General features: G+C 45.5%; 5 protein-coding genes across 5 annotated transcripts; 2 read left to right on the top strand and 3 right to left on the bottom strand.

Annotated features, from left to right (window-relative positions):
• Window positions 1-5,024: 5,024 nt before the first annotated feature.
• Window positions 5,025-7,586, bottom strand: LOC131881353 (phosphatidylinositol-3-phosphatase SAC1-A-like). The gene is given in 3 exon segments (XM_059228196.1): window positions 5,025-6,258; window positions 6,261-6,434; window positions 6,437-7,586. Coding segments are annotated over 3 exon segments (1,560 nt in total). The 5' UTR covers window positions 7,257-7,586; the 3' UTR covers window positions 5,025-5,692.
• A 511-nt stretch (window positions 7,587-8,097) lies between these two features.
• Window positions 8,098-10,411, top strand: LOC131881352 (vesicle transport protein SFT2C-like). The gene is made up of 2 exons (XM_059228195.1): window positions 8,098-9,871; window positions 9,951-10,411. The coding sequence occupies exon 1, from the start codon at window positions 8,410-8,412 to the stop codon at window positions 9,118-9,120; it is 711 nt and encodes a 236-aa protein (XP_059084178.1). The 5' UTR covers window positions 8,098-8,409; the 3' UTR covers window positions 9,121-9,871; window positions 9,951-10,411.
• Window positions 10,412-10,857: 446 nt separating this feature from the next.
• LOC131881351 (uncharacterized) lies at window positions 10,858-16,035 on the bottom strand. Its single transcript, XM_059228194.1, has 3 exons — window positions 15,295-16,035; window positions 14,889-15,227; window positions 10,858-14,820 (listed from the first exon to the last, which is right to left on the bottom strand). The coding sequence occupies exons 1-3, from the start codon at window positions 15,562-15,564 to the stop codon at window positions 11,176-11,178; spliced, it is 4,254 nt and encodes a 1,417-aa protein (XP_059084177.1). The 5' UTR covers window positions 15,565-16,035; the 3' UTR covers window positions 10,858-11,175.
• A 6,015-nt stretch (window positions 16,036-22,050) lies between these two features.
• On the top strand, window positions 22,051-23,114 carry LOC131880437 (protein PBDC1-like). Its single transcript, XM_059227080.1, has 4 exons — window positions 22,051-22,209; window positions 22,308-22,433; window positions 22,500-22,643; window positions 22,715-23,114. The coding sequence occupies exons 1-4, from the start codon at window positions 22,186-22,188 to the stop codon at window positions 23,021-23,023; spliced, it is 603 nt and encodes a 200-aa protein (XP_059083063.1). The 5' UTR covers window positions 22,051-22,185; the 3' UTR covers window positions 23,024-23,114.
• Window positions 23,110-27,478, bottom strand: LOC131880436 (KAT8 regulatory NSL complex subunit 3-like). The gene is made up of 8 exons (XM_059227079.1): window positions 27,038-27,478; window positions 26,825-26,973; window positions 26,603-26,767; window positions 26,114-26,531; window positions 25,439-26,044; window positions 25,170-25,350; window positions 24,889-25,103; window positions 23,110-24,734 (listed from the first exon to the last, which is right to left on the bottom strand). Exons 1-8 carry the CDS (start codon window positions 27,386-27,388, stop codon window positions 23,205-23,207), a joined length of 3,615 nt encoding a protein of 1,204 aa, XP_059083062.1. The 5' UTR covers window positions 27,389-27,478; the 3' UTR covers window positions 23,110-23,204.

Below are 27,478 nucleotides of genomic sequence, written 5' to 3'. Positions count from 1 at the left end.
AAAGCGACAACGCCACCCCTCTTCTCTCTCACTGTGTCTCTTGATCCCTGTCCAAATTCAAGCACTCACAACACAACCCCAGTCGATCCTGGAGCCTAGACATGCTGAGTGGCCTACACCACCTACATACATACTAACACAGACTGAGAATCTAAGAAAATCCCGGAAATAATTAAGTAATAACACTGTCTAAGTCAATGAAAAAATTAATTAATAAAAATGTATTGGACAGAGTCTCAACTTTCACATCTACTTCTGAAAATTTCTAGGTGAAAGAACGAATGAGCAATTTATATTATCTGTGAATCAAAACTTTTCAATTTCTTTAACTATGGATCCTGACTTTTAATATTTTACTTTTTGAAAGTAAATTTTCATTTCAATGTTTTACATCTTAAAGTTGAATATTTTCCAAATCATTAATGATGCAAGTTTTACTTGCAAATAATAATAATTCACCATACAGAAAACTGTATTGATTTTTTCCAAGAAAGCTAGTCGTAACCCATATTCTTTATTTTATCATCAAGCTTGATGTATGAGTTGTTCAAATAATAAACAACTTTGATGGCATTGTTTGTGCAGCTATCATACAAAGCTTTCTGGTACCCTACATTCAAGTTTAATAATTCATTTGATCACATCACTTCTATTGTTGGTTTAAAAGGACACTAGCCAATTCCAAAGTAATGATTCAACATCAATAATGAAAAAACAACTTAGTTTGATGTGGGAATAATCATTCACATTTTGAGGTCAGCTATTGGTTTCCCAACCAGCCACTACTAATGTGATATCATTGAAAAAGCAAATCAAACTCTAGTAACAAATTTCTGTGTGTTTATTTAATTGATTCTATCAGTAATCCAGTTTTTTTTGATTTTTGATGTTGCTGAGTGTCTCATTCAAAATTGCCAGGATTTCTTGCTTGATAGTTTGTTCAAGATAGAGCTTACATGTTGGGAAAAAACACTCTTAATCTCACGTCCATTCAGTCTAGGATTTTTAAATATGTTTCTTTACAATGACGCAAGAACAATCGTTAGCAGAGGTTTACTAACGCTGTCTTTCTTTTTTTGCCGCCGAGATGTCTCATAATGAAACAAGCAGTCCCTATTGGTTCAAGCCACGGACTTCTAAAACAGGTCTTTCTAGAAATCCATGGTCAAGCGTATGCGTATGCTTTACCAAGTTGTTGCCCCCTAGTGGAACTTGGAATCCAGGCTACCCAGTCCAACTTGCACTAGTGAAATTACAGCACTAGTTACGGCTTAACAATTTAAATGGGCAGTATGGGCGAACGTGCGATGTCCACAAGTGTAATGTAATAATTAATATTGGTTGTGACGGTGGGCATTATTTTGTCCGCATTAGTCCGCACCATAGGTAACTCTATTTTTGTTTTCAATTCCCGCCACCTGAACGAGGTAGAGGTTGCTGTTCAACGCGTTGAAAGCTCATTTCGTTTTGGGATAGTTCTTGTCCGTAGCTAAGGTTCTCAAAGTTAAGCATAAAAAAACCTCACGATGCAAATGAAGATGCAAAAAAACAAGCCCAGGATTCAAATAAGGATTGCTATTAAACTTCAAAGATGCCTCATGTTGTTACGGTAAACAAAGGTATTTTAAGCAATTTGTTAAGTTGGACCATAAACAACTGGAATATGGACGGGGGACGCTTGGTTTGGAATTAGCTTTTCGCGATTGAGTTAACGCATTATGTTCTTCTTCAAATGAGAATGATCCAGGCTACAATAATTACTCATTTCAATTTCAGCTCGATCGAGTGACTGGATCAAAAGTTATGCCGTCTCAAAAGGCACTACAAAGCTCTTCAATGAATGAACAAACTAGCCCTCTTGTGGTAATTGATTACCAGAAGAGGGCTAAGTCATTCATTCTGTGCTCTGTTATGTACTGCACTTTTGACCCAGTCGTTTGATTGAGCTGACATTTGAAATACGCCATCGCAGGGATCTGGGGCCAGCCTATTTGACGAAGAATTTAATTTATTGACTTGAATTGGAGTTGCTAATTTTCAACCTTAACATCCCCGTCCATACTCCAGTGGTTCATTGTTGGACACATATTTTTTTTATCATAGTATGCTCTGATTCCAGTGGATCAGCATCTGAACAATAATCCAAGACTAAACTTCTGAGAGACCTTTCAAATCCTATAAGTATATGATTACAAACACTTTTGACATGTTAATGACATCATAAAGTTGCATCAAGCCAGCAACTTTTTGTCATCATCTTTTTCCATTAAATTGTGTTTAAAAGCTAATGATGAGTTTAGAAAAAAATGATGCTTTTTTAAAGTTAGTCACCAAAAACTGTTGAATCTGGGCCTTTCCTAGCACTATTTGGTTGGAAACGATGATTACGAAGCATTGGCGCGTTATCAATCACAGAGTATACAACCCTTTGTAAAATTATTTTTTCCATGTCATAAATAGTTCGGAGTTTAATCCATAGAGTAGTGATACGTCTCCCAGAAGAGTTGATGGCTTTTGTCATTGTTTCACAGGACTTGGGCAAAAATTGTTCAGTTAATAATCTCTTGATAAAGTCTGGCATCTGGTATCACCCATACAAGTTTTATACAAAATTTATGCCTAAGGAAAATCAGTCCAAAGTAGCTTAAAATGCATAAAAATGCGAAAACGGACCAAGATGCAAATAAGGGTTCAGGATGCAAATAAATGTTATTTGCGTATGTTTGAGTGAGAACACTAGTCATTTGACTATTCGTAATTTGTTAATATGCTGGCATCTCGACCTGAGTTTTGGGTTTGGGATACTGAGAACATACAAACATCACCACCTACACGAAAAACTAAGAAAAGGCTGTTTGGGTTTAAGTATTTGTCTGACTCATTCAAGTCATAGCCATATGTCTAGTTATGTCTAGTCACCCTTAGAGTCACTCCTTGTTGTTGTTTTCTTAGCCAAGAGCTACAACATGATTGGATTGCACAACGTGCTTGACTTAATCCATTGGAAACTTGAAAAGTGAAGGGTGCTAGACCGACTGGTGCACGGATTTGACGTTATTTGAGGCACGGGCGAAGACTCATGAACAACGGGCATGAGTTCGGACGGTTTGGTATTCCACGACGAAGTTGAATTAGAGGATTTTGAGTGGGACGAGGACCTGGAGGCTTTCACGTATCCGTGTCCGTGTGGCGATCAATTCCTCATCACTTACGACGAACTAGAATGCGGTGAAGAAGTAGCCACGTGTCCATCATGCTCGCTCATCGTCAAAGTCATCTATGACATGGACGATTTGCCTCCCATGCCCACCAGTCAAGCCCAAAAGGACACTCAACCCTCCGCCCTCAAGTCTGAAGCTTAATTGATCGATCCCTCATCCCCTTATCCCGTCTTTCGTCAAGATGGTGAAAAAGGCCGGTCAAAAACGGAAGAAAGCCGAGAAGGCCAAGACTCAACTCAAAACCTCGGGAAAGCCGCAGAAAAAGGGGCGGAAAATCCGGGGTAAAGGGGCTAACGAGACCAAATTTGACGTGAAAACCAAAGTGATTGCCTTGCATAAAACTCTGAAGTGACAATTTCATCGACCCCCGCCCCTGAGACGCCGGTCTTCACCGGAAAACTACCCAGTCTTAAGGTAAAATGTTCGAATCGAATCGAAATTAGGTGTGCTCCATAATTGGATTAGGCTTGTAATTTATCCTAATTTTTAGGAAAATACCCATCGACTTACCAATACCAATGCCACGGTTCGATTAGAAGCCGTTCGAGCCTTGATCCAATTGATGCGACGTCGTCAAGAATTACCCGCCTTACTTGAAATCACTACATTCTTACCCAAGATTTTGCCCATTCTCTCCGACTCGGACCGTGATGTTCGAACCGAAGTCGCTAAATTGTTAAGAGTTCTGATGGAAGAGGTAAGATGATACGATGACCAAAACTTGATGACAAAATTACATAATAAATGTTCCTTTTATCCTCTTAGTCCGACGATTTCCAAACGGAACCCGTCCAACGATTGCTAACCGCCCATCTGTGTTGTTCTTTGTCCACATTGATCCTTCCGTGGCTCGACACAGCCTGAAAGTGTTGGATTCGGTGATAGATCTCTGTCCAAATGTTGTGGAACAATCGTTTGACAAAATAGTGACCTCTACTTTAGCCCAATTGGGCCAGAAGCAGAATAGCCAGAGCTCAAATGGAACAGTCACCTCAGGTCCATCGTTCAGTGGAACTTTAGATCAAAACGTCAGCCATAACGAATGGCGCTTGGCTGTATTAACGCGATTAGATCAAATGCTGAGTATTGTGGCTGAGTCTTCAATACCGACGACCTTGCTAAGAGTAGAAAGGAATTGGAAGAATCCAGTTTCCAGCCGTTCCAGGGACTGTTTGCCACCAAGTCTTATTATCAGAGTGGGATGACATTGTTGGACGTAATGGCACCGTTTAAGACTACGGACTTGAATACCTCAGACGAGAGTGGATCTACTCTGATTACCCGAAAGATTATTGGACTCTTATCCGAGGTTCTCTCCGAAATCAAAAGCGGATCTTGGAATGAAAGAGGTGGAATGAACTCTTCAAGTCTGGATGCTATCCTCGAGGATAGTTTGGCCAAAGTTGCCTCAGTACTGTATCATTTGGAACAAATCTACATGAAAGAGGTCAGTCGAGTCTGTTCTAATTTCTGCAGCAATTCGTTTCACGGTTTTTAATCCATTTCAGAGCTTGAGTTACCCACCTATGTTTGTCGAACAGCTCTTGAACGCTTATCCATTTTCATTCACCGATAAACCGAAGGAGTTAAAGGCCAATTTTGATGCTCGGATCATTGATGTTACAACAAGTGGAGCTACATTCCAGTGATTATGAAGAGACCTCTCAAAAGTTGGCTAAGATTGTCCATGGTAACGATTTCATTGCACTAAGAATGTGATCTTGACACGCCCAATGATCATCTTGGATTTTGTTTTAAAGGTACTTTGTCTGGAAAGCTCCTCTCCGTGTGCAAAGACTTCAATTGTTGGAGAATGTGCTCAAGACATTACTTGCGGATGAAAGGATCAATCTAGATGAAACGGCCGACGCCTTTCTCCAAGCCTTGCTTCGTTTCAATCATGAAGAAAGCCTGAGCAGAATTGCCGTGCATTTGTTGCAACAAAATTGTTTGGAATCGCAGAGGATTTGGCCCTGGATTGAGACCTTGAAAGACGGTTCCATAAACGATTTCGAGGCCCAAGCTATCACCATTCTCCGAAAACGTAACCAACTTCCAAGTTCGATGTTAGTTGAATCGTGAGAAATGAAATAAAAGCAAGCGAGATCTATAGAGTATGCTGTTGTTTCATAGGGCTTGAAAATGAATAAGATTAATGTCTTTTAATAGAGAACGGAAATAAAGGGGAAGGAACAAGCGTTGACGGAGAAATGGAATTATGGACAAGGGGCCACAAACAAGCTCAAGCTTATTGAAGTGTCCGAGGGAAATTGACCCAAATGCGCCGTTTTGAAGGATCATTTGTCCGATCAAGTACAAGAATCCAATTGCCCCAAGGAAAAGGACGAAGAATTTGAGACTCACTTCCTGAGTTAACACAAGAGTAAGAATCAATGCGATGAAAACTGCGAGGAACACCACGGGTAAGTAGTCTAACGATCCTTGTGAAGGCTTCTTCTTCTGGTATTGCTTCAGATACTCCTCCATATTGACCTCACCCGTGAGAATCGGAGGGCATCGGTTCGAATACCGTCGGTGAAGTTGTTGAAAACGTAACGCACGGCACTATTCCATCCATCCTGGAGAAGGCCGTACTTCGTTCGTACTCCCATGCGCGTAAAGTCTGTTTTGAGAGCACCCGTGCCCGCATATTGAATAGATATCAAGTCGGCGTGATCTGCCCACGCGTTCTTGAAGATATGCTGGAATTCAAGTTGATCCAATACATTGTCAGCGGGCGAGAGAATGCCCATACGTCTTAAAACCAGGTTCAGGTTCTCTGTGGCCAATAGGGACTGAACTACGTTCGTTCGATCCAAACAGTCCATGCAATTGGTTCGAAACACGCCTTTCTGGAGTTGCAACGAGTCTGGATTAGCGGCACTGTAGAAGAAGCATCCATAATTGGCCACATGCTGCCGTAAACTATCTATCAGGATTTGGAGACGGTCATATCGCATTTTGCTGCACTCCTTATGAAAATCAAAAGCCACATAATGAACCCCTTTCAATTGGGCCTCATGGCAAATTTTTTGAGGGCCAGCTCGAGTTCGCCCTCGGCCTTTTTCTGGTCAATCAAGTTGATGATGACTTGTTCGCCATAGAGCGGCACTTGTTCCTTGAAATGGGCCACGAATCCTTGGATGCTTTCTTTCTTAGGCGTGACCAAGGCCTTGGGTTTGTAACGAATGTCCGGTTGTTGCTCCCAAAACATGGCATCGAACCGCGAGTTTGCACGAACGACGACACCATCGAACCATGGATGACAATCTGCTCCGTCTCGACAAAATTGGACACCCGTCCGTGATCATCGCAACCGCGAAGAAAAAATCGCGTGCCCACCCGTCGATTACTACGTCGAGAGACCAAAATCCAATCCACATCTTGACCTTGGATCCCGCATTTAAAGATAAACACCGCCCCATGGATCATGGGTGTCAGGAAAGGTTGAATGTCCGGACCCGCCGCGCTCTTCAATAGAGGTCCAAGGAGGCTCCGATTCCACACAAACCGCTCATCGGCTCGATCGAGCCACGACTGAGGGCTTTGAGACTCGTTCGAAGCCAGGAAGAGGCGTTGCCGCGTGGCGGTCAAGTCTTGGGTGTAACAAAAGTAGAAGTAGGGCGTGGTCAACACCCCGCTGACGGCCTCAACCATTCGTCGAGTGTCAGGGGTGATGGGCGTTTGACACACATGAATGATCTCGGCGCCTTCCAAGCGATAAACCACGTGACGATCCGGCCATTCGCCTACCCGCACCCGTTTGGTGATCACCACCAATTGGGGCTGATTTTGGGCTGGGATCCAACCCAAAACCCCGAAAATGGGAATCTTTCGAAAGGCCACGTTGGCTGCCAACGGAAAGTGCTCGGCCTTGGCCGCCAACTTGATTCGACCTGACCATCGGTCGATTACTACGATCTGGGTCTCTTGGGAGGACGAGGAGGAGGAGGGACATTCGGGCACGATAAACAGGAACTGAGGCGTGCTATACAAATGAAATTTATCGTATAGCGGCGAGGAGGAGGATCCCATGGTTTTTCTCTGCTCTCTGGGATGGAGGAAGGGATGATAAATGGATCGACCGAAGGGAAGCTCGGCAAACAGGAAGGAAAATCAATGGTCAACTGAAAGGCTAGAGCTGAGCGGTTGACGGGCAAGCAGAACGCAGGCAGGGAGGAAGGCAGGCTGAGCCGGACCCTGAGGGAGGGACACAGGGAGCAAGGCACCAGGTCAACACCGGATAGAACTGGTAATCGGTTTCTCGATCGAACATAGACACACTCCAGCTGGTTGGAACTAACGATGACTGTCGATGTCCAGTTGTCCACTGACACTCCGACAAGGACAAAACAGACAGACAGACAGACAGACAGACAGACAGGACACCCTGACTGCAGTGCGGCTTTAACACGGACAACCGACTGAACCGAGCCAGGACACGTCGTCTTACAAGATTTCATGAGAGAAATTAATCAGCTGGCATAGGCCCAATCGGAGCAAGACAGTGTGGCCCAAACCTTAATGAAGAGTCAGATTACAAATCACGGAAGATTGTCCCCCAAGGATATCAATTGGCATGTCCACTCACACATCACATTGACCGCGGCTAGCAGTCAATCGGAAAGTACGGAAACCCGTTAGTTGGCCTCAAAAGTGTGTGGGTGGCTTAACTCGGCCCTATTTTATCTTACTTCAGACCAGGGTTGTCTCCAAGTTCAGACCTGACTTTTTTACATTAGGTTATTGGGCTCGGATGGAGCCTTCACTTTGCAAGTTTTTGACATCCATGCCATACCATCCACCCTCAGTGCTGGGCACAGAGTACTTCACTCTTGTTGTTCATAGATCTAGAAGTGGCGTATGGTCACGCTTTTTCGTGCAAACGTCAAAAGCGACAACGCCACCCCTCTTCTCTCTCACTGTGTCTCTTGATCCCTGTCCAAATTCAAGCACTCACAACACAACCCCAGTCGATCCTGGAGCCTAGACATGCTGAGTGGCCTACACCACCTACATACATACTAACACAGACTGAGAATCTAAGAAAATCCCGGAAATCCGATCGCTGGAGTCAGTCAAGAAATCCAATCTCTCCGCCCGCCCTCAATCGACCCGGCCATTCACACTCTGTGTTGCTCGCTGGCTCGTTGGTTTGTGCTACACCAGGCCCAACCTTCTTCCTAGGATGGCCAACTTGAAGGCCGATCTCGACAGTTACCTCAAAACGGGCGGGAGTAATAAGGGTTGGGGCAGCGCTCAAGGGTTGTCCTTACCCAAATTAAGCCAAGGCTGGCAGTTACCCACCTTGAAATCCCCTTTCAGTACGAGCGCTTCCTCCCCCTCCAGCCGATCGACTGCGGGTGACACGGAGTTGCTCATGGAAGAGGGCGCTTTCAGCACGGACAAAACGGGTGTGTCCGGTTGGTTTCCCAACTCGAAGAATGAATGCTGCCCCAGCTTGACCAAACGCCAACGTATCGTGGGATTCATGCTTTGTTTGAGTATGGGCGTGCTTTGTTTTGGTCTAGCCTCGCTCTACACGCCCGTGCTGATATTGTATGCCCGCAAATTCGCCCTGCTTTTCTCGCTCGGGAGTGTCTTCACCCTGGGGAGTTTCTCGCTTTTGTGGGGTCCGGTCAATCATTTCAAGCACCTGACCAGTTCCGAAAGATGGCCGTTCACGGCCGTGTATACCCTCACCTTGGTGGGAACTTTGTACTTTTCCATGGGATTGCAGAGCACGGTTCTGACCGTGATTGCGGCTGTAGGACAAGTCATGGCTTTATTGTGGTTCGTCATCAGTTATATTCCCGGAGGACAAACGGGTCTAGCGTTTTTCTCCAAGCTGTGCTCCTCGTTTTGTCGGTCCACGGTGGGAAATTCTCTGCCGGTTTAGACATTGATCTCTTCGTATACATGAACCGTTTGATCCCAACTACAATCCATGAGACGACTGCCTTGGACGTCGACACCGTGGACGAATTCCGTGTGATTGGCCAACGTTTGAACCAAACCCGCTCTTTCTCGCCAAAGCCTAAAAATGAATTATATGTAAAGAGGGCGGGGCATTGACCCAAAAAGAGACCGTGCTTACCTCGTGGTAAAGTCGTAGGAAGCGCTGATGATGAGGCCATCGGGCCGAGTTTGCACTCGGCGAATCCCATATGTGTGTTCATGAAAGACCTCAACGGGTTGAGCGGGATTTCGAAGATCCCATAGCCGCAAACCGCCGTCGATGGAACCCGTCACCAATTGATCCGAATGGCTGGAACTCCAAGCTAAACATAAAACATCGCATCCATGGACGAGTTTGTTCTGTGGGGGGTGTCTCGAATCCCAAATGAGCGCCGAGCCATCCGAAGAGCAACTGGCAAACGTTGAATTGTGATCTTGTGACCATGAACTCTCGTGAACCAATTCGGAATGCCCCAAAAACGTAGATAGCGAGGATTGATGCATGACCTCGGGGTCCCACTAGAAATATGAACAAGTTAGAGTCAGTCTCTGTCGCTCGGGTGCATCGACAATCCGCTCACAATCTTTAGGGTACCATCCCAACTACTAGATAGAATACGGTGGCCATCTGCATTCCACGAAACACTTGATACCTCCTTGGTGTGTTCTATACGTGATTGCGAAGATAACTTGTGAGTTGCGTTATTAAATACCAGTACATAACCATCGCCGGAACCAATAAGGATCAATTCGGGATCTTTTGGATTCCAGGCCAAGTCCAAGAGAACGTCCGGCCAACTGAAATCATCCCGTAACGTCCATTTGTTGTTGGATTCATATTTTCCCACAGACAACCAACCTCGGCCTAGAAGAAAGCACGAAGTGTGCTAATTTGTGTGATATTTTTTCCCGTCGAGGAGTTCTCCATTTCCAACCTGACAGACCAAAATTTTGACCCGAAACGAGTGCAAACTCGTCAACGGTCAACAGTGATAGTTGAATGGCTTGGCCATATTTTCCACTGGAACTGATAACTTGAAAAGCCTCCAACATGATTGTGTTTTTGCATTGACTTTTCAAGTCAGAGATAAGTGAGAGAGATTTTGCTACTTGTTTAGCCGCTTGATACAATATATAACGGTCTATGGATGTTCAAAATAACTTATGACCACTTCTTTTTCACATACGTTCAAACAGGTCTCAACTAATGGGTTCCCCTGTTCGTGCCGCAGGATTTGTCCTGTACCGATGGAGCCAGTCTGCCCAAGCAGAATATCTTCTTCTTCGATGCTCTTACGGGACAAAACATTGGACCCCTCCAAAAGGTCACGTGGATCCCGGGGAAACGGATTATCAAGCAGCTCTACGCGAAACCCAGGAGGAAGCCGGCTTGTCTGAGTGCGATATGGAGATTGTTCCCAATTTCAAAAGTCAAATTCATTACCAGGTCAAACACTACCCAACAGGTGAACTCAAAGATAAGACCGTCACTTATTGGCTGGCACGTATTCGAGACGGCGTCGAGGTCAAACTCTCCGAGGAGCATCTCGATCTGTGTTGGTTACCTTTGACCGCTGCTTGTGAAAGGAGTGGATTTGATACAATGACTCAAGTGCTTCATGAGTGTGATGCATTCTTAGTAGGGCAAAAATGATCTAGCAAAAATGATTGGACACAATTCTTGGGTGACGGGTTTTTATTTCGAAATGGTTTACCTCTCTTTTTCTGCCATCAAAATAGATTGAGAAAGATACATACAATGCGTGTGCTTTCAGCTGGATATTAATCGCTTCAAGAAAAGTAGTCAGTTGTTCGAGACAAAGGGAGGCTTCTTCAGAGCCTAAATGAAAATAGTATTAGCAATGATAATGATGATGATGATAATAATAATAGTAGTAGTTCTTGTTCTTGCAATTGGGTTTGTTCTTCTTGTCGAAATTGACACCGCTGTTGTTGTAAAGTAGTATTGGCGTAGAACAACCAGAGCTTGTTGCAATTAAAGGTCAAAAATCTTCTTTTCCTTGCGCTGTCGCTTGCTCCTTGATGGAGTGTCATCCGTACTTTCGTCGCCACTGGGATTTGCAGCCGCAGGCGTCCCAGTCAAAGGCGTGTTACTGGAACCCGCGGTTATCTTGGGCGTAATTGGTGTAACTCGAGATTTACTGACGGGAGTCTGAGATTGTTCAGACCATTTACGCTTGGGGGTTTTGGCTACGGGGGTGACTTTGCTGATCTCCTCGTCACTGTCACCTTCGTCATGATCATCGCTCAGATCAAGACGAGCCTGGGCGTCGGGCAACTCTTTCTTGAGCACACCATTGGGGGTCAATGTGACCGTGCTTACCCCGCTCATACCGCGAACACTCGAGGAGCCAGTCGAGGGGGTGGGGAGAGAGGTCCCGGCGGTAGTTGTGGAGGTGGAGGGTGAGGAAGTGGTGGTGGTGGTGGCGGCTGTGGGAGATTGTGAAGCCTTGCTTGGACTTGACTCAGTAGCTGGGGCTTTGTTACGCGCAGCCGCATCTGCCACGGCGCGAATATTCACCAATCCTTTGCCTGCCGATGTGATCTTGATGCCTGGCGGCAGCTTCATATCGGGGCTTGGAGATTCTTTCTTGATGCCACTGGTTTGGTCGATAAACGACTGAATTGCAGAAACAGATTCCTCGGGCTGAGACGTGGCGGGTGTCGTCAACTTGATGGGTTTGGGCGGCTCATTGCGACCGTTCATGTTTCTTCTTTGTACTAGCCTAGCATTGCCATTGGGGAACTTTCGCCGACGTGACAGAATGGTCACGTGAACCTCATGGATGCGATTCGTGGGCTTGGCAGGAGTGATGGACATGCCAATTTGTTGCTCCAATGAGGCCATGGCCGCATTTGTGGCGTCGTCGTTCTTGTCCAGGGCGAGGAATGCATCCGTGACGCAAAATCCAGCCACAGCACTGGTGATATCCTCGTCTTTTTGACAGGTCTTCAGCACTGCTGTGGAATGCTTCTTAAGGGCTTCGAGGAATAGATTGCTGCAATCCATTGACTTGGTATCGTCGAAGTCATCCACAGTTTTCTTGATCAGATTCACACCGTCGAGAGAGAGCCACTTCTTCAAATTGTTGGACAGAACTAGTCGGTGACCCACCACTTTGGGCTCCCCCAGGGCCAGACAATCCTCGGCCAGTTGGAGGCATTCCGGCTCTGTGGGTAGACAGAGGGTGAGCACGGTATCCACGCAGTTCTCACACAGGTTGATGTTCCCTCCTTTTCGATTTAGGGGTTGGGCATTGGCACCGGCCAATCGGAAATCTGGGAAACTAAACTTCGAGCACAAATTGCACTCCACGTACGCATTCAATAGCGTGGTGTTGCATCCCGTTTGTGCCAGTGTAATGACTTTGCCCCGTTGCTTGTCCATGTACTTGTTTAACTCAACCAGTTGGCCCGCATTCTGGTCCAAGTCCAGATTTGAGGGTGAAAGCGCAACAGAAGACGAGGGATTTCCGTCAGGTCCCTTCACTTGGCGAAGTGAGATGTAGTTCTTCTTCTCAGACTTGATCCCATTACGCACTTGGGCCAGAGTTTTCTCTTCGTCTTTTTCAATCGGGATCTCAAGAGTGCTATTTTGACACTTGAACTTCTTCTGGAGCGATAATACTATCTTTTTGCTGGGTCCAATGTCGGTGACCTTGGCCATGACTTCATACTTGAGATTGAAGGTCTGATTGGCTGCGGTGCTAGCGATTACATTCATCAACGATTCCGTGTGCGGTACGAGGTGCTCAAGAACGATGGCCAAAAGCATGTCGTTCTTCTGCCTGTCCTTGGGAGATGCCACAAGTGATGTGAGGTCCACGGTGAACAGGCAGAGATCACAAATGTAGAATACCTTCGTACTACTTCCCACGATATCGCTCTCAGCCAAGCTCATCATCTTGGTGAGCGGGAAGGTCTGTGTGACTTCCGCGGACTTGACCACGTGCACAGCGGAATTGGGATTGCTGGAGTTTTCGTGGACTGTATAAATCAGTGTCTTCTTCTGGTCACAGATGGCCGTGGCTTGATTGAGGATCACTCGTAACACACTGCACAATTGCTCCATGTTCTTCAATTGAAACACTTTAAAGCGCTCGTCAAAGCCTTGCTCTTTCATGACGATGTTGATGAATTGTTTCTGACAGTTCACGCACACTGCCAGTTGGCTGTCCACCTCTTGAGCCTGGTTCAACCCATCTTCACTAAGCACGGTAGTGCTGATGTGAAACACGGCACAATACACCTGGCCAGTATTCTTACACACTGAACATCGCGAAACACTGGATGTGTTCAGCCGCAAGAAACCATTGTCCCCGTAGTGCTCGCGAAAGCAATCCACGCCGAACTGAAGCTTCTTTAGACAGGAGTAATCATTTGAGAACTTTGTGCACGGCAAGAACCGCAAATCAGACGCTTCTTCTTCAGCGCACACAGTACAGGGATGAGTGGCGCGGATGGAGCCGTCATACATGTTCGAGCAGTATGCCCCAGCGAAGCACTCCAGGGTAGCTACTATGGCTTCCAGATGAGGTTGGATGTGTCGGATGTAGTCTTCGTAGGTAAAAGGGCTATTGCAGAATATGCAGAGTAAACTATTTCCACGCCCAGTGTGTCCGGGTTGCATTTGTCGAATGTGTTTGGCCAAATTAGCTACGAAGGCGGCATCAGGATTCGCGACGATGAATTCGCGTTTGGTCTTACGACACACTAAGCTGTGGGTGAGAACCACCTCGCACTGCGGGATATCTTTGGTGGGGGTTTTGATAGTTTGTTTGCCGTTGATCTGGATTCGCAAGGAGCGAATGAAATGCTTGCTCAAGTCGCCGTAGAAAGAGGTCTGGATTTCCTCCCGAGACACCGGCAGGATGTGATTTAAAATTGTTTCCCAAGTGTCGCCATTGAGGGAGGATCGGAACTCGGGACAATAGTTACAACGGACGTACACACGGGTGCTTCCATCGGTCAATTCCAACGGAATGTCCGGCATCACTGATTCAATCACGTCATTGGCGTCCAGTGTGTTATGATAGAGGCGATTATCCACTTGGCTTGTCGATTGAGGATATCCGGGTCGGATCCGTCCGCCAGGCTTGGGTTTGGCAGGAGCAGGTAAGGCTCGAGCCGTTTTTCCCGGTGACATCGACTTACGCATGGACGTTAGGGTAGGCGATTGAGATGAATCACTCATAACCGTCGAGGCTAGAGGAGTGGTATTGAGAGCAGGTTGTTGTTGTTGTTGCTGTTGTTGTTGTTGCATGCTGGACGTCATGCCTCCCAGTTTATTCATGGCGCCTCGTTGTTGAGTGATTCGAATGGTCTTCTTACCCCCTTTCGTGGCAGGGTCTGAAGAAATTTGCTTGACTAGGGTCTGGATCAAAAGGTTTTGATCCATATCCTTGGGACACAACATCATGTATTGCTGAGAATTGCCATCTTCGCCTGTAACAGTGTACATAACTTGCTGTTGATCTGGCCCCACGGGCATGACCTGTTTGTCGTTGATGGGAGGAGCGGCGGCAGGAGCGGCAGGGGCCGGCTTCTCGGGTTTCGTGGTGGGGAACATGCCCGGCAATCGAGCGGGCGGATCGGGGACACGAGGTGCGACGGGAGTGGCCTGAGCAAAGAGCGTACACCATTAAAACACTGCACAGGTAGCAAGACGAGGGAACCAATCATTCTTACCAATTTGGTGGCGGGTACCGGTTGCTGGGGCAACATGATGGGGGCGGGTTGAGATGCCACGGCAGTGGTGACCGGCGATTGAAGACTGCCTATCAGATCTTGAGCGTTGGAAGAGGCCGTACTCATGCCTACCAGATCGAGTTTGCCATCAATTTCAGAATTGTGCGGCACCACCTGACCGTCTTCCGTGAGACGAAGTCCGGCTTGTTGGAGAATCTCCGCGGCTTGCGGATCATTCGGGTCAATGTAAAGAACCGTTCCGTCGTCGCCCCCATCACCCATTTGTCCCACGGTTCCATCAGGGTTCAAGATCTGTTGACCCACACTTTGATCGTAAGCCTAAAAGAGTAGAAAAAAACACTTTGAACTCCATGTCAAAACCGATTGATCCCAAGGACGATCTTACCTCTTGGCTTAGCACTTGCGTCCCGTGGGTCAGGCTCTCTTCCCCGCCCACTAAGTTATCCAAATGCGCACTCTCTTGACCTCCGGTTCCGCCGGCCGCCATATCACCGATGATCACTTGCTCATTGTCGCCCAATTGAATCCCGGCTTGAGCCAACAATTGGGCCGCTTCCTCAGCCGATAAGACCAAGGGCTGCTGCCCACCATCACCCCCCGTGATGTACATGGGCGTGGTGCCCGTGGCACCCGCCCCACTGGCATTGGCATCCATGAGACCCGGTTGCCAGACTCGGATTAGAACCCTATCCGGAAGCTAGGGACCGGCGCTGCCTCCCCAGCCAAGGTTCAACCCCGATGCAAGGCTAACCCGTGCCTCACCCACAGCGCAATGCCCGCCTCTGAGGGCCGTGGCGGCAAGCCTGATCCAAGCACACCCGGTTCCGGTCCACTCGGTCCTGGTTAGCGACCTAAACTTGGTGGAAAAGACAACGGGTCGCCGCCGGTCACTAGATCCCGTGAAGGCCGCCAAAACAAGCGAAATCGGGAAGCCCGATGGCTCAGATGTCACGTCCAACCCGATTCCACACGGCCCACCTCCCAATCACGGCTGAACACGGGAAAGACACGTCCAACCGGGCTCTGAATCCAATTCGATCGCGAATCGCTTTTCACCCTGTTTCTCACGAAATGACGCTCTTTGGGCTTTCAGCCTCACTACGTTAGTACTGAGCTAGGAGGCAGTAGCCAGGCGTTTGTTCTGGCTTAGCTAGCCTGATGGCCAGACCGCCTTACCACTAGACTGGTCTGCCCCTTGTGGGGTTGTTCTCTACGCTCAGCCTTTTCAGCCGAGATGGCCGAGAATGGAACGGGATTGCTGCCAGGATTCGTCCGCCTCAACTTGGCTGGGGATTGTTACTATCGTTAGGATGAGATGAGCCAGGTTGGAATCGTTCGGCGCCAAAACTTGGCAGGCTGGATAGGCAGCGCAGTGATGCTGTTCTCGCTTAACAGCCACCATGATGACAAAAATTGGACTTGCTTTTACCCTGATAAGACTCTGGTTTTCACATTCCAAGGCTTCACAAGGCCATTCATTTATCTCATTGATTCAGTTTTGGCACACCGTTTCACTAACTCACCGAAATGTAACGAAATTCTGCCCCACTGGCCTGATTCTCAGTTCATTCTTGGCTGTCAGTGATGCTAAATACGTGGCAAAGCTGTTCATACAGGGCCGACGTGATGAGGAGAGAAAAGGACGCCGCCCGCCGCTGATTTTAAAGCTAGAGAGTCGAATTTGCTCTAAGTTTGGTAGCTTTGCCAGTGGGTTTGTGGCGGTGTTTCCACTGGCCCTGTGACGTCCGTTTGGCCCTAGAGCTCCAGATCAAGCCTAACCGCTTTTCCAGTGTAGTAACAGAAGAAGCGGGCTGGATGTGTGATAAAACGACGCAGACACGCCTGATCCATGAAAACGAGATGATTAGTTGTGTGTTCGTATGATTGCTATGATACTGTACAAAGTTGCTTGAGATTCCACGTTCATGGTTAAGCCAAGCTATCGTTATGACGAAATTGAACATCATTACAAAGTTGATTTAAAATGGCCAGTTTGCAGGTGGTTTACAGTAGGGGTATACAGTAGTAGAGTATCCCTTAGCTCCGATCGGTCCTTGCATATTAATCGAAAACTCATGAGGGTCGATCAGTAATGAAACATGTTAGATGGTGTACTCAATCCGGGATTGCGGTATACGTTCAATTTCAGAATTTGATTATTTTCTGTATTTATGAAATTCAAGAAAGGTCAAAACATGGTCACTTTGAGATTGAGTACGATAGAGACAATATCACTAGAAAGAAGTTATGAACACGTCAAACAGAAAATGGCGAAGCCATTTTCTTAAAGTTGTCATTATTTTCCCGCAATAACTCTGTGAAAGCTTGAGATTGTCGAATCATTAGACAAAGGAAATAGAGGTATAGATGCAGAGACTCAATTGCAATGGCATGCCAAACTCATTAAATTTCATACCATTGAAAATATGTCCCTTAATTAGTTAAACTATCCATTGCTATTAAAAAACAATATCTAATGAAAGCCTCAAGAGAAAGGGTCTAACTGACTTTTGGAGGCCAATTGTTGTGCCTTACTTATATGGTTATGAAGATGTTGCATTATGAAACCATGCTTCAGTACAAGTCAATAAAGCTTTTTTAGGTGTTGTCCATGGATAAATGAGTGAAAATGAAAATGCAATCTCCAACTTAAAACCAATTTCATAGCAAAGATGCAAATGATTCTGTAATCTGTTCCTTTTGAACTACCTTAAGATTAAGACTACCCAGATAGCCACAGGCGAAAAGAAACAAACAACCAAATGGTTTGTTTTAAGACTATGGTGTTGAAGTTAACAAATTCAGCATTAAACATCTGTACATAGTAGACCCCCAAAAGCGCTATATAATGAGTTTTTCATGGGGCTGTTGATTGCCAAGTTCCTCACTGGGAAGAGGCAGCTTTTAGACATGGTAGCTCATGAAATGGTGGTTATAGATTTTAATAAGCTATAACACAGTTCTGAAATGAGAAAGAGTTAATTAAAATTAAGCCAAATAGATAGTGGGTGGTGCTTGTCACATTTCACAGATAGAAATTCAAGCTTGGCTTGTCTCACAAATCCAAATACTGGTCTGACAGAGTTTGTTATTTTTACACTCAAAGCATGGTTATGCAATCAGCTGTGACTAAGAAGGGATTCATTTATGGAATGGGTTAAACTAGAGGGCTTGTCAGAGAAACCTCTCCACCTCCAACCAAGCAACTTGAGACTTTGCTTTGAACACGTTTTGGTAGTTGGGCAGCAGGGTTTTGGGCTGATTGACTTCTCCTGTGTTAAACAGTTTCAACCAAAGCAGACAAACGCGCCATCAACTCACTGGCTCATTTAATTCGTAACTTGATTCTGAGAAGCAAGTAACTAAATGTGCTCAAATCCGATCCCCATTGCACACATCAAGCAGCCGCGATGGAGCCAAAAAAATCTCAGAAATCTTGTGAGGGTTGTTTCTCTGACTAGCCCTCTAGGGTAAACAAACAACCCGGTAATAACTTCCCCCAATGATCTACAGTGTTGAGGAATGCATCAATTGTTATACTTAATAACATGCTGCAAAAAGATAATCAAGCAACAAAGTAACAATATTGGACTCCAAAAGTCAGTTAGAAGAGAAAGTGTGTCGAAATTATCAGTCAATATTTATTTTTCAAAAATAATAAATGTTCAGATATATAGAGTAAAAACGGTCTTGACTCATGAATCTATTACACATTACATCATCACTTGAAAAATAGCAAATTGAGTAAGAAGAACAGCTTTCATGTTTTAGTTAAAATTGCAGCCCTAAATCCTTTGGCTTTTTGAAATAATCAAATTGACTTATCCCTTATTGTGAAAAGCTGTTAGTGGCCAGAAAAAGGAAGTCAATTCTTAAAATTCATCAATTTTCTACCTTCAATTCCCAAAATAACATCAGTCAGCTCATAATTAACAAATTTGAAGTTATAGACTGCCTTATAATTGTCAAAAAAACTATCAAAGCTTTTTCCTCTTTATTCAATCTTGTGATGGGCTTTTTGAGATAATTGCACAACATTCAAGCATTCAACTGACACAGAGTGAGAATTCTTCAGCATAGACCATTGTATAAATGAGCTGCAAATTAGAATAACACGGTATTTTTACATTTTGATCAGAAGAGGGTTAAATTTCTTTTTTCTGTCCAAATAAACCAGGTTGCCAATATGTTTTGCACCAATTCAGACAAACCCTACATTCAAAATGGCAAAAGATGTCTCAATGAAATTCAAATCTCAATTGTAACTGTGTTTTAACAAATTGTATGGTGGTCAAAAACTATTTTTAAGCAATTGAATTCTTATGAACAATTCCTCAATGCACCCAATTGTCTAGCCGAGACGTTATGCCCGAAAAAAATCAACTATGACACGTCCAATAAGCATTTTGTTGGCTGAAAGACCACTCCAGCATCTTGGAGAGCCTTGTCTGAGAAGTTCTAAATGTTTGGGTGCGGAAGAGCTGGCTGTATGAGAGTAGCGTCCAAGTACACAAATAAGAAAGGCAACCTTTGAAATACGCCATGCATTATTACAAGTTGGAAAGTTACATGAGTGTCATTAGACGAGACCAGGTCTTCCATTCTATGTTAATGTCTCTATCTATGCGTTCAAACACTGACGAAGTCATAACATTTGACGAGGTTTGAACCAGAGAAAAAGAAACAAAAGAAGAGTGATAATGGGACTGTGGTTTTCCTCTGTAACTGATTTGTTAACCATGGAACAGTGCTTGGCAAGCTGATGGAAGACGGTGCCTCTAAAATTAGAAACCACACCTTTAAAATCTTTGAGCTGTGGCCCATTCTCTGTAAAATAAACTACCCAATGAGTTATAAAGAACAACACTGGTAACCCTTTTAGTTCTACATCCGGAATTGAATGTGCTAGCGAGACAAAGTAAAAAATAGAGCCTCAAAAATCTGATTTTCATCACGGCAAATGCCAAATCAGGAGGGCTTTGCTGCCCCCCACCGCACAGACCTACATGCATCTGAGGTGTTTAAGGTCACTGGGGTAAGCTGGAATGCATGTTTGGCATGAAGAAGTTTATGAAAGTGATTCATGAATGGGTTGTTATAGACTTTTAGATTCACAAGAGGAATGAAAAACGTTTAGAAGGAAGTCCAGAATGAAATTTATGGGTGGTGGATGGTCAGATTGAAATGCTGAAGTTTCTCGTGGGAAAATCATCCACTCTGTCAGCTGCTCAAGTTTTAGGAAAGAAAGCCTCTAACTGATGAAGCACTCATATTGTCTCCTCTAAGATCATTTTATTCACTTTTGAAGGGTACAATCATTTTCCATTTAGCCCAAAAGACATTATTTGCCTTTAATCAAGCTTACAACCAGTTTACAAAATACGTTTTTAGGCCCCAGATATACAGCCAACGTCAGCAAACCGAAATTCTTTTTCCAAAAAGACTTGATGGTCACACTCACCCAAACCAATAGGGGCTTCAACTCCTTATTCAGCCTCAATAAGTGCTCAGCGTTCAGTCGTCATCTAGAGGCATGTATGAACCACACCACAAGAGCAGGATTGATTCATAGCTTAAGTTGGCTAATGTCACAAGAGCTTGCAAATGAAATTTTGACTTAATCGGTTCTTGATTAACAGAGATATGATCATTTCAAACTTGTGGGTCCCAAAGTCCAGTTCTTTAAGATGCACCCGGTAGTTTGCCAGGCCAGGGACGCTAAAGAGAGGAAACAACACGACTTTCCCTTCACCGCCAACTTAGGCCATTGCGTTGAATCAAAACAGTAAAACTAGTATCAATAAAACAAGATTATCCGTACTACAAAGTAAATTAAAGTGTTTTAATGCAATAACGATCTCCTTGATATACAACTCCGTCCCCTGATTTCATTTTGAAAGTTAGAAGAATAAATGAAATACCCATGAACATCAAATTAATCAAAACAATCAAATTGTTCAAATCAGTGAAATATTGCGTAAAACTGGGTCAAAAACACGCATAGATAGAAAATTAACAATAATCGTTTTATTGATTGATGAGGAACTTGCACTAACAAAGTATAAAAGAAATGCATGGAATAAGCAATAAAAGTGCATGTACATAAATGTTAACATATTAGAATATCTGGGATGGACAATTGATAATTTTGTCTTAACCCACACATTTGACAAAAAATATCAGGGATTGGTGAAAAATGAATGAGTTATCTTTTTGTAAAGTTTAAATTTCTACTTATTAGGAAGTTTGCATAAAAGGCAGGCATTATTTAAGGGGCACAGGGTAATACCGAAGTACAGTAGACTAGATCTCAATTTGAACTTTGGACTCCAATAAATTGTTTTTCTTGCAAAAGCATCCAAAATACCAAAATAGTCAAATGAAACAGGTGCCATATCTCTTAAAATTAATATTTCATGATTATGAAGCATCCACATGAGGTACCTCAGAGCTACAATATGTCTACTTTTGGATTGAGGGTCATTCCTAGAGTGAGAACCATAGTTTCATAAAAAACACGTCAAATACTTGAAATTTGATCAAAATGTTTCTGAAACAATTTTCTACAAATAATATTATTGGCAAAAAAGATTTGATTGACTGTGTTTCGAGCAAATTCTTGCTTTATCATGAAAACCTAATTAGCACTTTTCAGTTGTTGTACTTAAAGACATCTTTAAAGTTATTTTAAGTTTATCTCAATGCCTGGTTTTAAGCACATACCATCAATGATTACGAAAATGATATTAGTCACATATTTTTTTCAATAATCATGCCAATAATTGACATTCAAAAATTTCAGCCGCAAAAGTTTAGGCCTTACTTGGCGGGAATGGTTTGGTGATCACAAAAAGTGGCGTTTCCTTGCTTTAGGGTCCTTGGCCAGGCTGACTCGCAATACAAACTCTTGAGGGATGCTTTGTGATCAGATCGCCAAATTTCAGGGCGACTCACTTAAGGTCAACAGAGTGTCATTGAGTGTAATAAGACGTTTACAATTTGCTAATCTTCACCTCATATTCCTTTTATCACCACCAAGGAAATGCTTCTTTCAGTTCCATTACGATAGAAGGTAATCCCAATGAGTACAATCACTGATGATCCACCAATGTTCATTTCTGTCCAGATCGGTTTTAAATATTTTGGACGGACGGATCACCCTGAATGAATCACAACACATGTGCTTTTCATCAAGCCTGTGAGACATCCTCGACGAGAGTCTCTTTCTTACATCAAAACAAATCCAGAAGCGACCAAACCAACCAAGGCCACAGGAATGGCCCTGAACAATCAAGGCGTGGTAAGTCAATGACCCTCAATCTCTTAACTGTCCGTCAATCCACCCATTGATTTGCTCATGCTCACCAGTTTCATTTGTACCTTGACATTCATGTTTAGGGTGCCGAGGGCTTATTGGCCGCCGCCGGTGCCTTGTCTCGCCCTTCAGAAGAATTCGGCAATGATTCGCGAGTGGAATCGCTATGGGCGATGAAGGCTATGGAGCATGCCGAGGTCTACTTTAACGTGAGGATTGACAAGACACTGGCAACGAACATTTTCTTGGACTTGACTCGATATTTCCAATTCCAGATTTTATGCTCAGTAGATCCCAAAACTATCCCCCGACTCAGTTCTTGTGATGACGAAATCTACGAAAAGTTTCTGAAGGACTTTCCGAATTTGAATGTGGCTAAACTATCCGAATCAGATCTTAAGTCCGATGAAGCCAAGAAGGTGAGGCATTATTAAATCAGTCATTAAATCATGACACCATCATTCTCAAACGACCGAACTTGAATTTGTAGAAATGGCGCGATTTTTGCGAACACTTCAAGGCTGTCGATGATTATAGCTTTGCTACTTTGCTGCGACTGGATTGTGCGGGTGATTACACGGAGGATAATAGTATCATTGTCACCAAAATCCAGTTCTACGCCGTAGAATTGGCCCGGAATCGAGGTGGATTCAACTCCGAGATTCGATCCAAGTTCAAACCCATTCCAAGAAAGGCCAGGCCCACCAAGACAGTTGAAGGCCAACCCATGCCCAATATGTCCGAGATCGAAGCTGAGCTCCAAGAGATCCTGGCCGGCAAACATCCCATGCTCCAGTGATCAAAATACTTTTTATGTCATGCTCACTCTTCTTTACTTTCGGCCCAATTTGGTCGATTTGACAAATAATGAAACCAAATTTGACCTCAGAGTTCTGTTTGGATGAATTGCATTTGAACCCAGTAGAAGTGTTCGGCTTTTACATTAACTCCGTAGATGTGACGCAAGACTAACCAGTGATTCAATTTTTCGATGACGACGTTGAGGACCTGGTCACCTTCTTGGGCTTCTTTTGATACGGAACGTATTCTTGATCATCCATGTCTTCTTCCAGGATGTCCTTTTCTCCAATGTGTGTTTCTTTAATCTTCTGTATTTTAGCCCCATCATCCTCTTTTACCACGGCCACGTCCCCAGTTGTAACACTCGTAATAACTTCTGGGGCTTTTTCAGCTTTGCTCATTGACGTTGAAGGCGATGTCGATTCTTCAGTCTTCTCTTGGGTGACAAACACTTGTTTTCGGCTTCGGTTGGTTCCTCCACTAGTCGATGGAGACGAGCTCACCGTGGCCGACGCTACGCTTGATCCTGATGGAGAGCGGATGATTGATGGACTTTGTTGCATGGTTCGATTTCCAGAGGTCGTCAAAACACGAACCACCCGACCACCACCGGACGAAAGAATAGATGCCGTAGATCTTCCCGGTGAGCTCTTCACGGCCATGACAGAAGAAGAGGACGTTGGAGGAGCATTGGTGATTGGAGTTGATGCTCCACTTGACACGGGTGGGGTCATAGAGATGGGCCGAACTGAGGTGGATTCGGGCAGATTGATGGTTTTCACGATTTTAGAGATATCGGCTTTGGGGGGATCGGGTGTCAAGCCACTCAAGCTCGCCAAAATTTCAGCGACGTTTCTCTTTTCCGTGCCTTGACCATCCGCTGTTGTATTAGTAGATTGCTTCATATCGGCACTCACATTGATCACCTTATTGGCACTGCTGGGAGGCGTTCCTTTTTCGGGGCTTAGGAGAGCCACCATTTGATTTCCTTTGGGGCCAGAGTATTGGATTAAGTTGTTTGATTCCAGGTTCTTGATCTGATCTGGAGGAACAGCGACGATATACAGACTCTCTTTGGACCCTCCGCCGGGCTTCTTGACCCCCAATGACTGGGCCAATGAGCTTGGTACCGTCAAAGTTTGATTGGGCGTACTTGCAGCCGTCTTAATCGAGGGCGTAGAAGCTGTGGCTGGCAGAGTAGTGACTATTCTTTGCGCCATTGTCAGATTTCCTCCACCCGCAGATTGAGATAAAAATATCATATTGCTTGTTGAAAGCTCGGATTGCGGGGTTATCCGTTTGGTGGTGGGGGGAGTTGACACAGGAGGTGAACTAATGGCTCCACTCACGGTCTTGATAATGGTGCTTGAAGGGGATCCCACTTTGGGTGGGCTCACGATTCTGGAGGTCACCAACGGAGTAGGGAGTGGCCGAGTGAGACTACTGTGACTCATGCCACTTGGGACACTGCCCGAGGGAATCGGTGACGAGGAGCCACTGATGTAATTGCTAATGGTGCTGGCAGGTACTGGTGTTGTAGGGAGACCGATGGGAACCATAGGACGAGCCACTCGCGATCCTTTGGAGACACTTATGCCAGAGGAGTGAGCCAATAATGGGGTGGTGAAAGTGGGTGTCGTTTTTAAGCCGGACAATGCCGTTGTTTTCGTGGGTGATGTGAGAGCCGAGGACAACAACGGTGAACTCGTCTATGGATGGGAAAAAGACATTATTACGGACCGAGGGCGTACAACAAATGTGTACGTGTACCCTCATTTGAAAGCTATTGTTGTTTCCTGTACGAACACCCAGAGTTTTAAGTTGGGCACTGAAAAATTTGCTCAAATTTGGCTTAAGACTCACATCTCCCATTTCCAAAGCTTTACGCGCCTTTGTCACGTCAATGCCGGGAATAGATCGGACGGGTGTAGAAGTAGCAATGCTGCCCACACCGACTACAGACGAATCTCCCGTGGGAGTAATGCTTGCTCCAACAATTGGCATCGGAGGGGTCGAGGTCGGATTGCCATTGTTGGCGGCATTCAATGCAGCGGTGGCGAGCGCGGCCTTCGTCTTATCTGAAAACAAGACTTGATGAGGCAACTGCAGGATGTGAATGGAGTTTGCGGGTCTGGATTGCTTACTTGATTTGGCTCTTTTTGGAGCCGGGGAGCCTTCCTCTCTCTTTTTCCTGGGTCGAGCTGGCTTCTTGGCAACGGTGGGCATGGGAGATCCGTCCATCATTACAGTAGCTTGCATTTGAACAGCAGTTGGTGCAGGAACGGTTGGTACCATTAAGTTTTGTAAAAACTCGCGTATTTCATCCTAAAACCAAAAATATCTTTAGAGTCTACTCCTAAGCTTTTGTGACGACGACAAGAGGTCGGTAAATAGGGAAAGGATGTTGTCATACCATGATAGCACGATCAACCATGGATTGAGTGATGGCTTCAGCTTTCTTTTTATGCTTAGACACTCGAAGTTGGAAGTCGGCTCCACCCACCAAAACCAATCCAGATTCACACCTCATTTTCTCGCGGACATCCTCCAAGTCGTCAGGCTTGCAATCTACGGCATTTTGTCCCGCCACAAAAAGCACGGGCGACTTGATATCCAACAAACAGGGGTCGTCCACTTCGCCCCTCATCCCGGCCAAGGTGCTCAAAGGGAATCCCAGACAGACACAACCCGAAACGGTTTCCATGGAAGCAATTTGACAATTAATGGCAGCGGCTACACCCCAACCGAACAAAAAGATGGGTCGATCTTGATGCCCACTCCGTTTGATGTCCCGTATTCTGGTGATGGTGACAGAAACAACCCTTTGAATGAAACGAGATATCTCAGTCTTCTGTACTTCGGCCGAATCGGCCTCTTTGAGAGTAGGCAGAGTGATAGTCACGAGTTTGCCCACTGTCATTAACATTTTGGTCCACATTTGAGCCCGACTGCTTAATTGGCTATTATCCTGAGGAGCCGAGGGTGTCAAAATGATGAACGGATTATTGGGCAGCTTTTTCTGGAACAGAAAACAAGCTAATCGTCTTAGCAAACTACTAAAATTGCAGCCTTGGTTCAATGTTCTTACAATCTTCGGCGCGTGTAAGTATTCCGCCACCGTGGGATCCCATTTTCTTTTCATCAAGAGGCGGAATCCCTCTTTCGTACAACTCCCATATTGGTCGGGATGAACTCGACCAGCCAAGAGTTTGTCGATCAATTCGGGTACTTTCTTCCGTAAGGTTTGCAAGACGTCCAGATAAATGGCTATGTATTCCCGGGGTAGGTTGTCACACAGGGCATTGTGTAACCAATGGGTTAGCTTGGGATCCCATAAAATCTGGGCCAATAACAACCGCACTCGCTTAGCCGTTTTATCAATAACCAATCGCCGCTGAATGGGCTCCCGGGGATGACTATCTTGCGCCAATCGCGCCAAACGATCGGCGTGAAAGACTTTCAAGACCCGGTTGAACAACCGATGTTGGGCTGTGGTCCAGCTGTCTCTGCAACACAGTGAGATCGGGGATTGTGGACCAACAGATCAAAGGACCAATGCAACTACTATCAAACTTACTTGCACACACGCTCCTCCCAGTCTTCCACCTGAGCCAATGACTTGACATCCGGATTGACCAGATCGGCGAATCGCTCGCACTCGGTCATGATTTGCTGGGTCTTTTCTTCAAGTGGATTCTTGTTCGGAGCAATCGGGGTCAGCACGTCAATCTCTTCGTCCGTACTGACAAAAAAAAAATTAGCAGGGCAGGAGATGGGATAGAATTGGCATCATACTTACTTGACCGGCAACGCCAAGGAGTATGGCGGACCTGGCTGACGGGTCATGAACAAGCTCTTGGCCGGCTTAATCACGGGTAACGCCTCGGGACGCCAATTCCACGGCTTGGCATAACTATGGTCCAACTGAATCAAGGCTAACTCGCGTTCCTACTTATAGGAAGAGAGAGCCGTACAAACTGTAGACATCATATCTCAGCCGTGTTTATCCTACCCGTTGGGGGTTCAGGCCGCCGCCACGAAATCGTTCGTCCTCGCCTGTGGTCCGCAACCCGCCCGGGCCCACCATCATCATGGGTGAGGTTGAAGGCGGGGTGGGGACGGTGGGCAAAGTGATAGTGGGTGGGGCCAAGGTAATGTGCGGTGGGGGACGGAGCACGATGCCCGGATTGCCAGTCGAAGTGTGCCGCACGGGATGGAGAGCGGCGGGACTGGGGTGCGGCATGGCATTCTGGAGCAACAAACGGATCAGACCTTCGGGGGCGGGCGGGGTGAGGCTGACGCCGGGGTGGGCCGGGGCAGGGAGGGCCGTGGACAAACCCGAGAGCGGGAAGCGAGGGTCCATACGGATCAAGCCCGGCCAACCGAATGGCGAAAAGAGGCGGAGAATTGGGCGAAATGTTTCGTTACCTCAGGCTCTTCACTCACTTATTCA

This window comes from Tigriopus californicus, chromosome 5 (genome assembly GCF_007210705.1).
Source record: "Tigriopus californicus strain San Diego chromosome 5, Tcal_SD_v2.1, whole genome shotgun sequence".
Classification (NCBI taxonomy): Eukaryota; Metazoa; Arthropoda; class Copepoda; order Harpacticoida; family Harpacticidae; genus Tigriopus; species Tigriopus californicus.
Note: the sequence above shows the minus strand (reverse complement) of the source record. Positions and strands in the feature narration are given on the sequence as shown.

Bases quoted from the DNA above. Each gene is read 5' to 3' on its own strand.
- LOC131881352 (XM_059228195.1), top strand. From the start codon at position 8,410: ATGGCCAACTTGAAGGCCGATCTCGACAGTTACCTCAAAACGGGCGGG.
- LOC131881351 (XM_059228194.1), bottom strand. From the start codon at position 15,564: ATGGATGCCAATGCCAGTGGGGCGGGTGCCACGGGCACCACGCCCATG. The intron at 15,228-15,294 runs GTAAGATCGTCC...CTACTCTTTTAG, and splicing joins CGCAAGTGCTAAGCCAAGAG to GCTTACGATCAAAGTGTGGG. The intron at 14,821-14,888 runs GTAAGAATGATT...CTCTTTGCTCAG, and splicing joins CGGTACCCGCCACCAAATTG to GCCACTCCCGTCGCACCTCG.
- LOC131880437 (XM_059227080.1), top strand. From the start codon at position 22,186: ATGGCCCTGAACAATCAAGGCGTG. The intron at 22,434-22,499 runs GTGAGGATTGAC...TTCCAATTCCAG, and splicing joins ATGCCGAGGTCTACTTTAAC to ATTTTATGCTCAGTAGATCC. The intron at 22,644-22,714 runs GTGAGGCATTAT...TTGAATTTGTAG, and splicing joins AGTCCGATGAAGCCAAGAAG to AAATGGCGCGATTTTTGCGA.
- LOC131880436 (XM_059227079.1), bottom strand. From the start codon at position 27,388: ATGGACCCTCGCTTCCCGCTCTCGGGTTTGTCCACGGCCCTCCCTGCC. The intron at 26,532-26,602 runs GTAAGTTTGATA...ACTGTGTTGCAG, and splicing joins TGGGAGGAGCGTGTGTGCAA to AGACAGCTGGACCACAGCCC. The intron at 25,104-25,169 runs GTAAGCAATCCA...TCTTGTTTTCAG, and splicing joins TCCAAAAAGAGCCAAATCAA to ATAAGACGAAGGCCGCGCTC.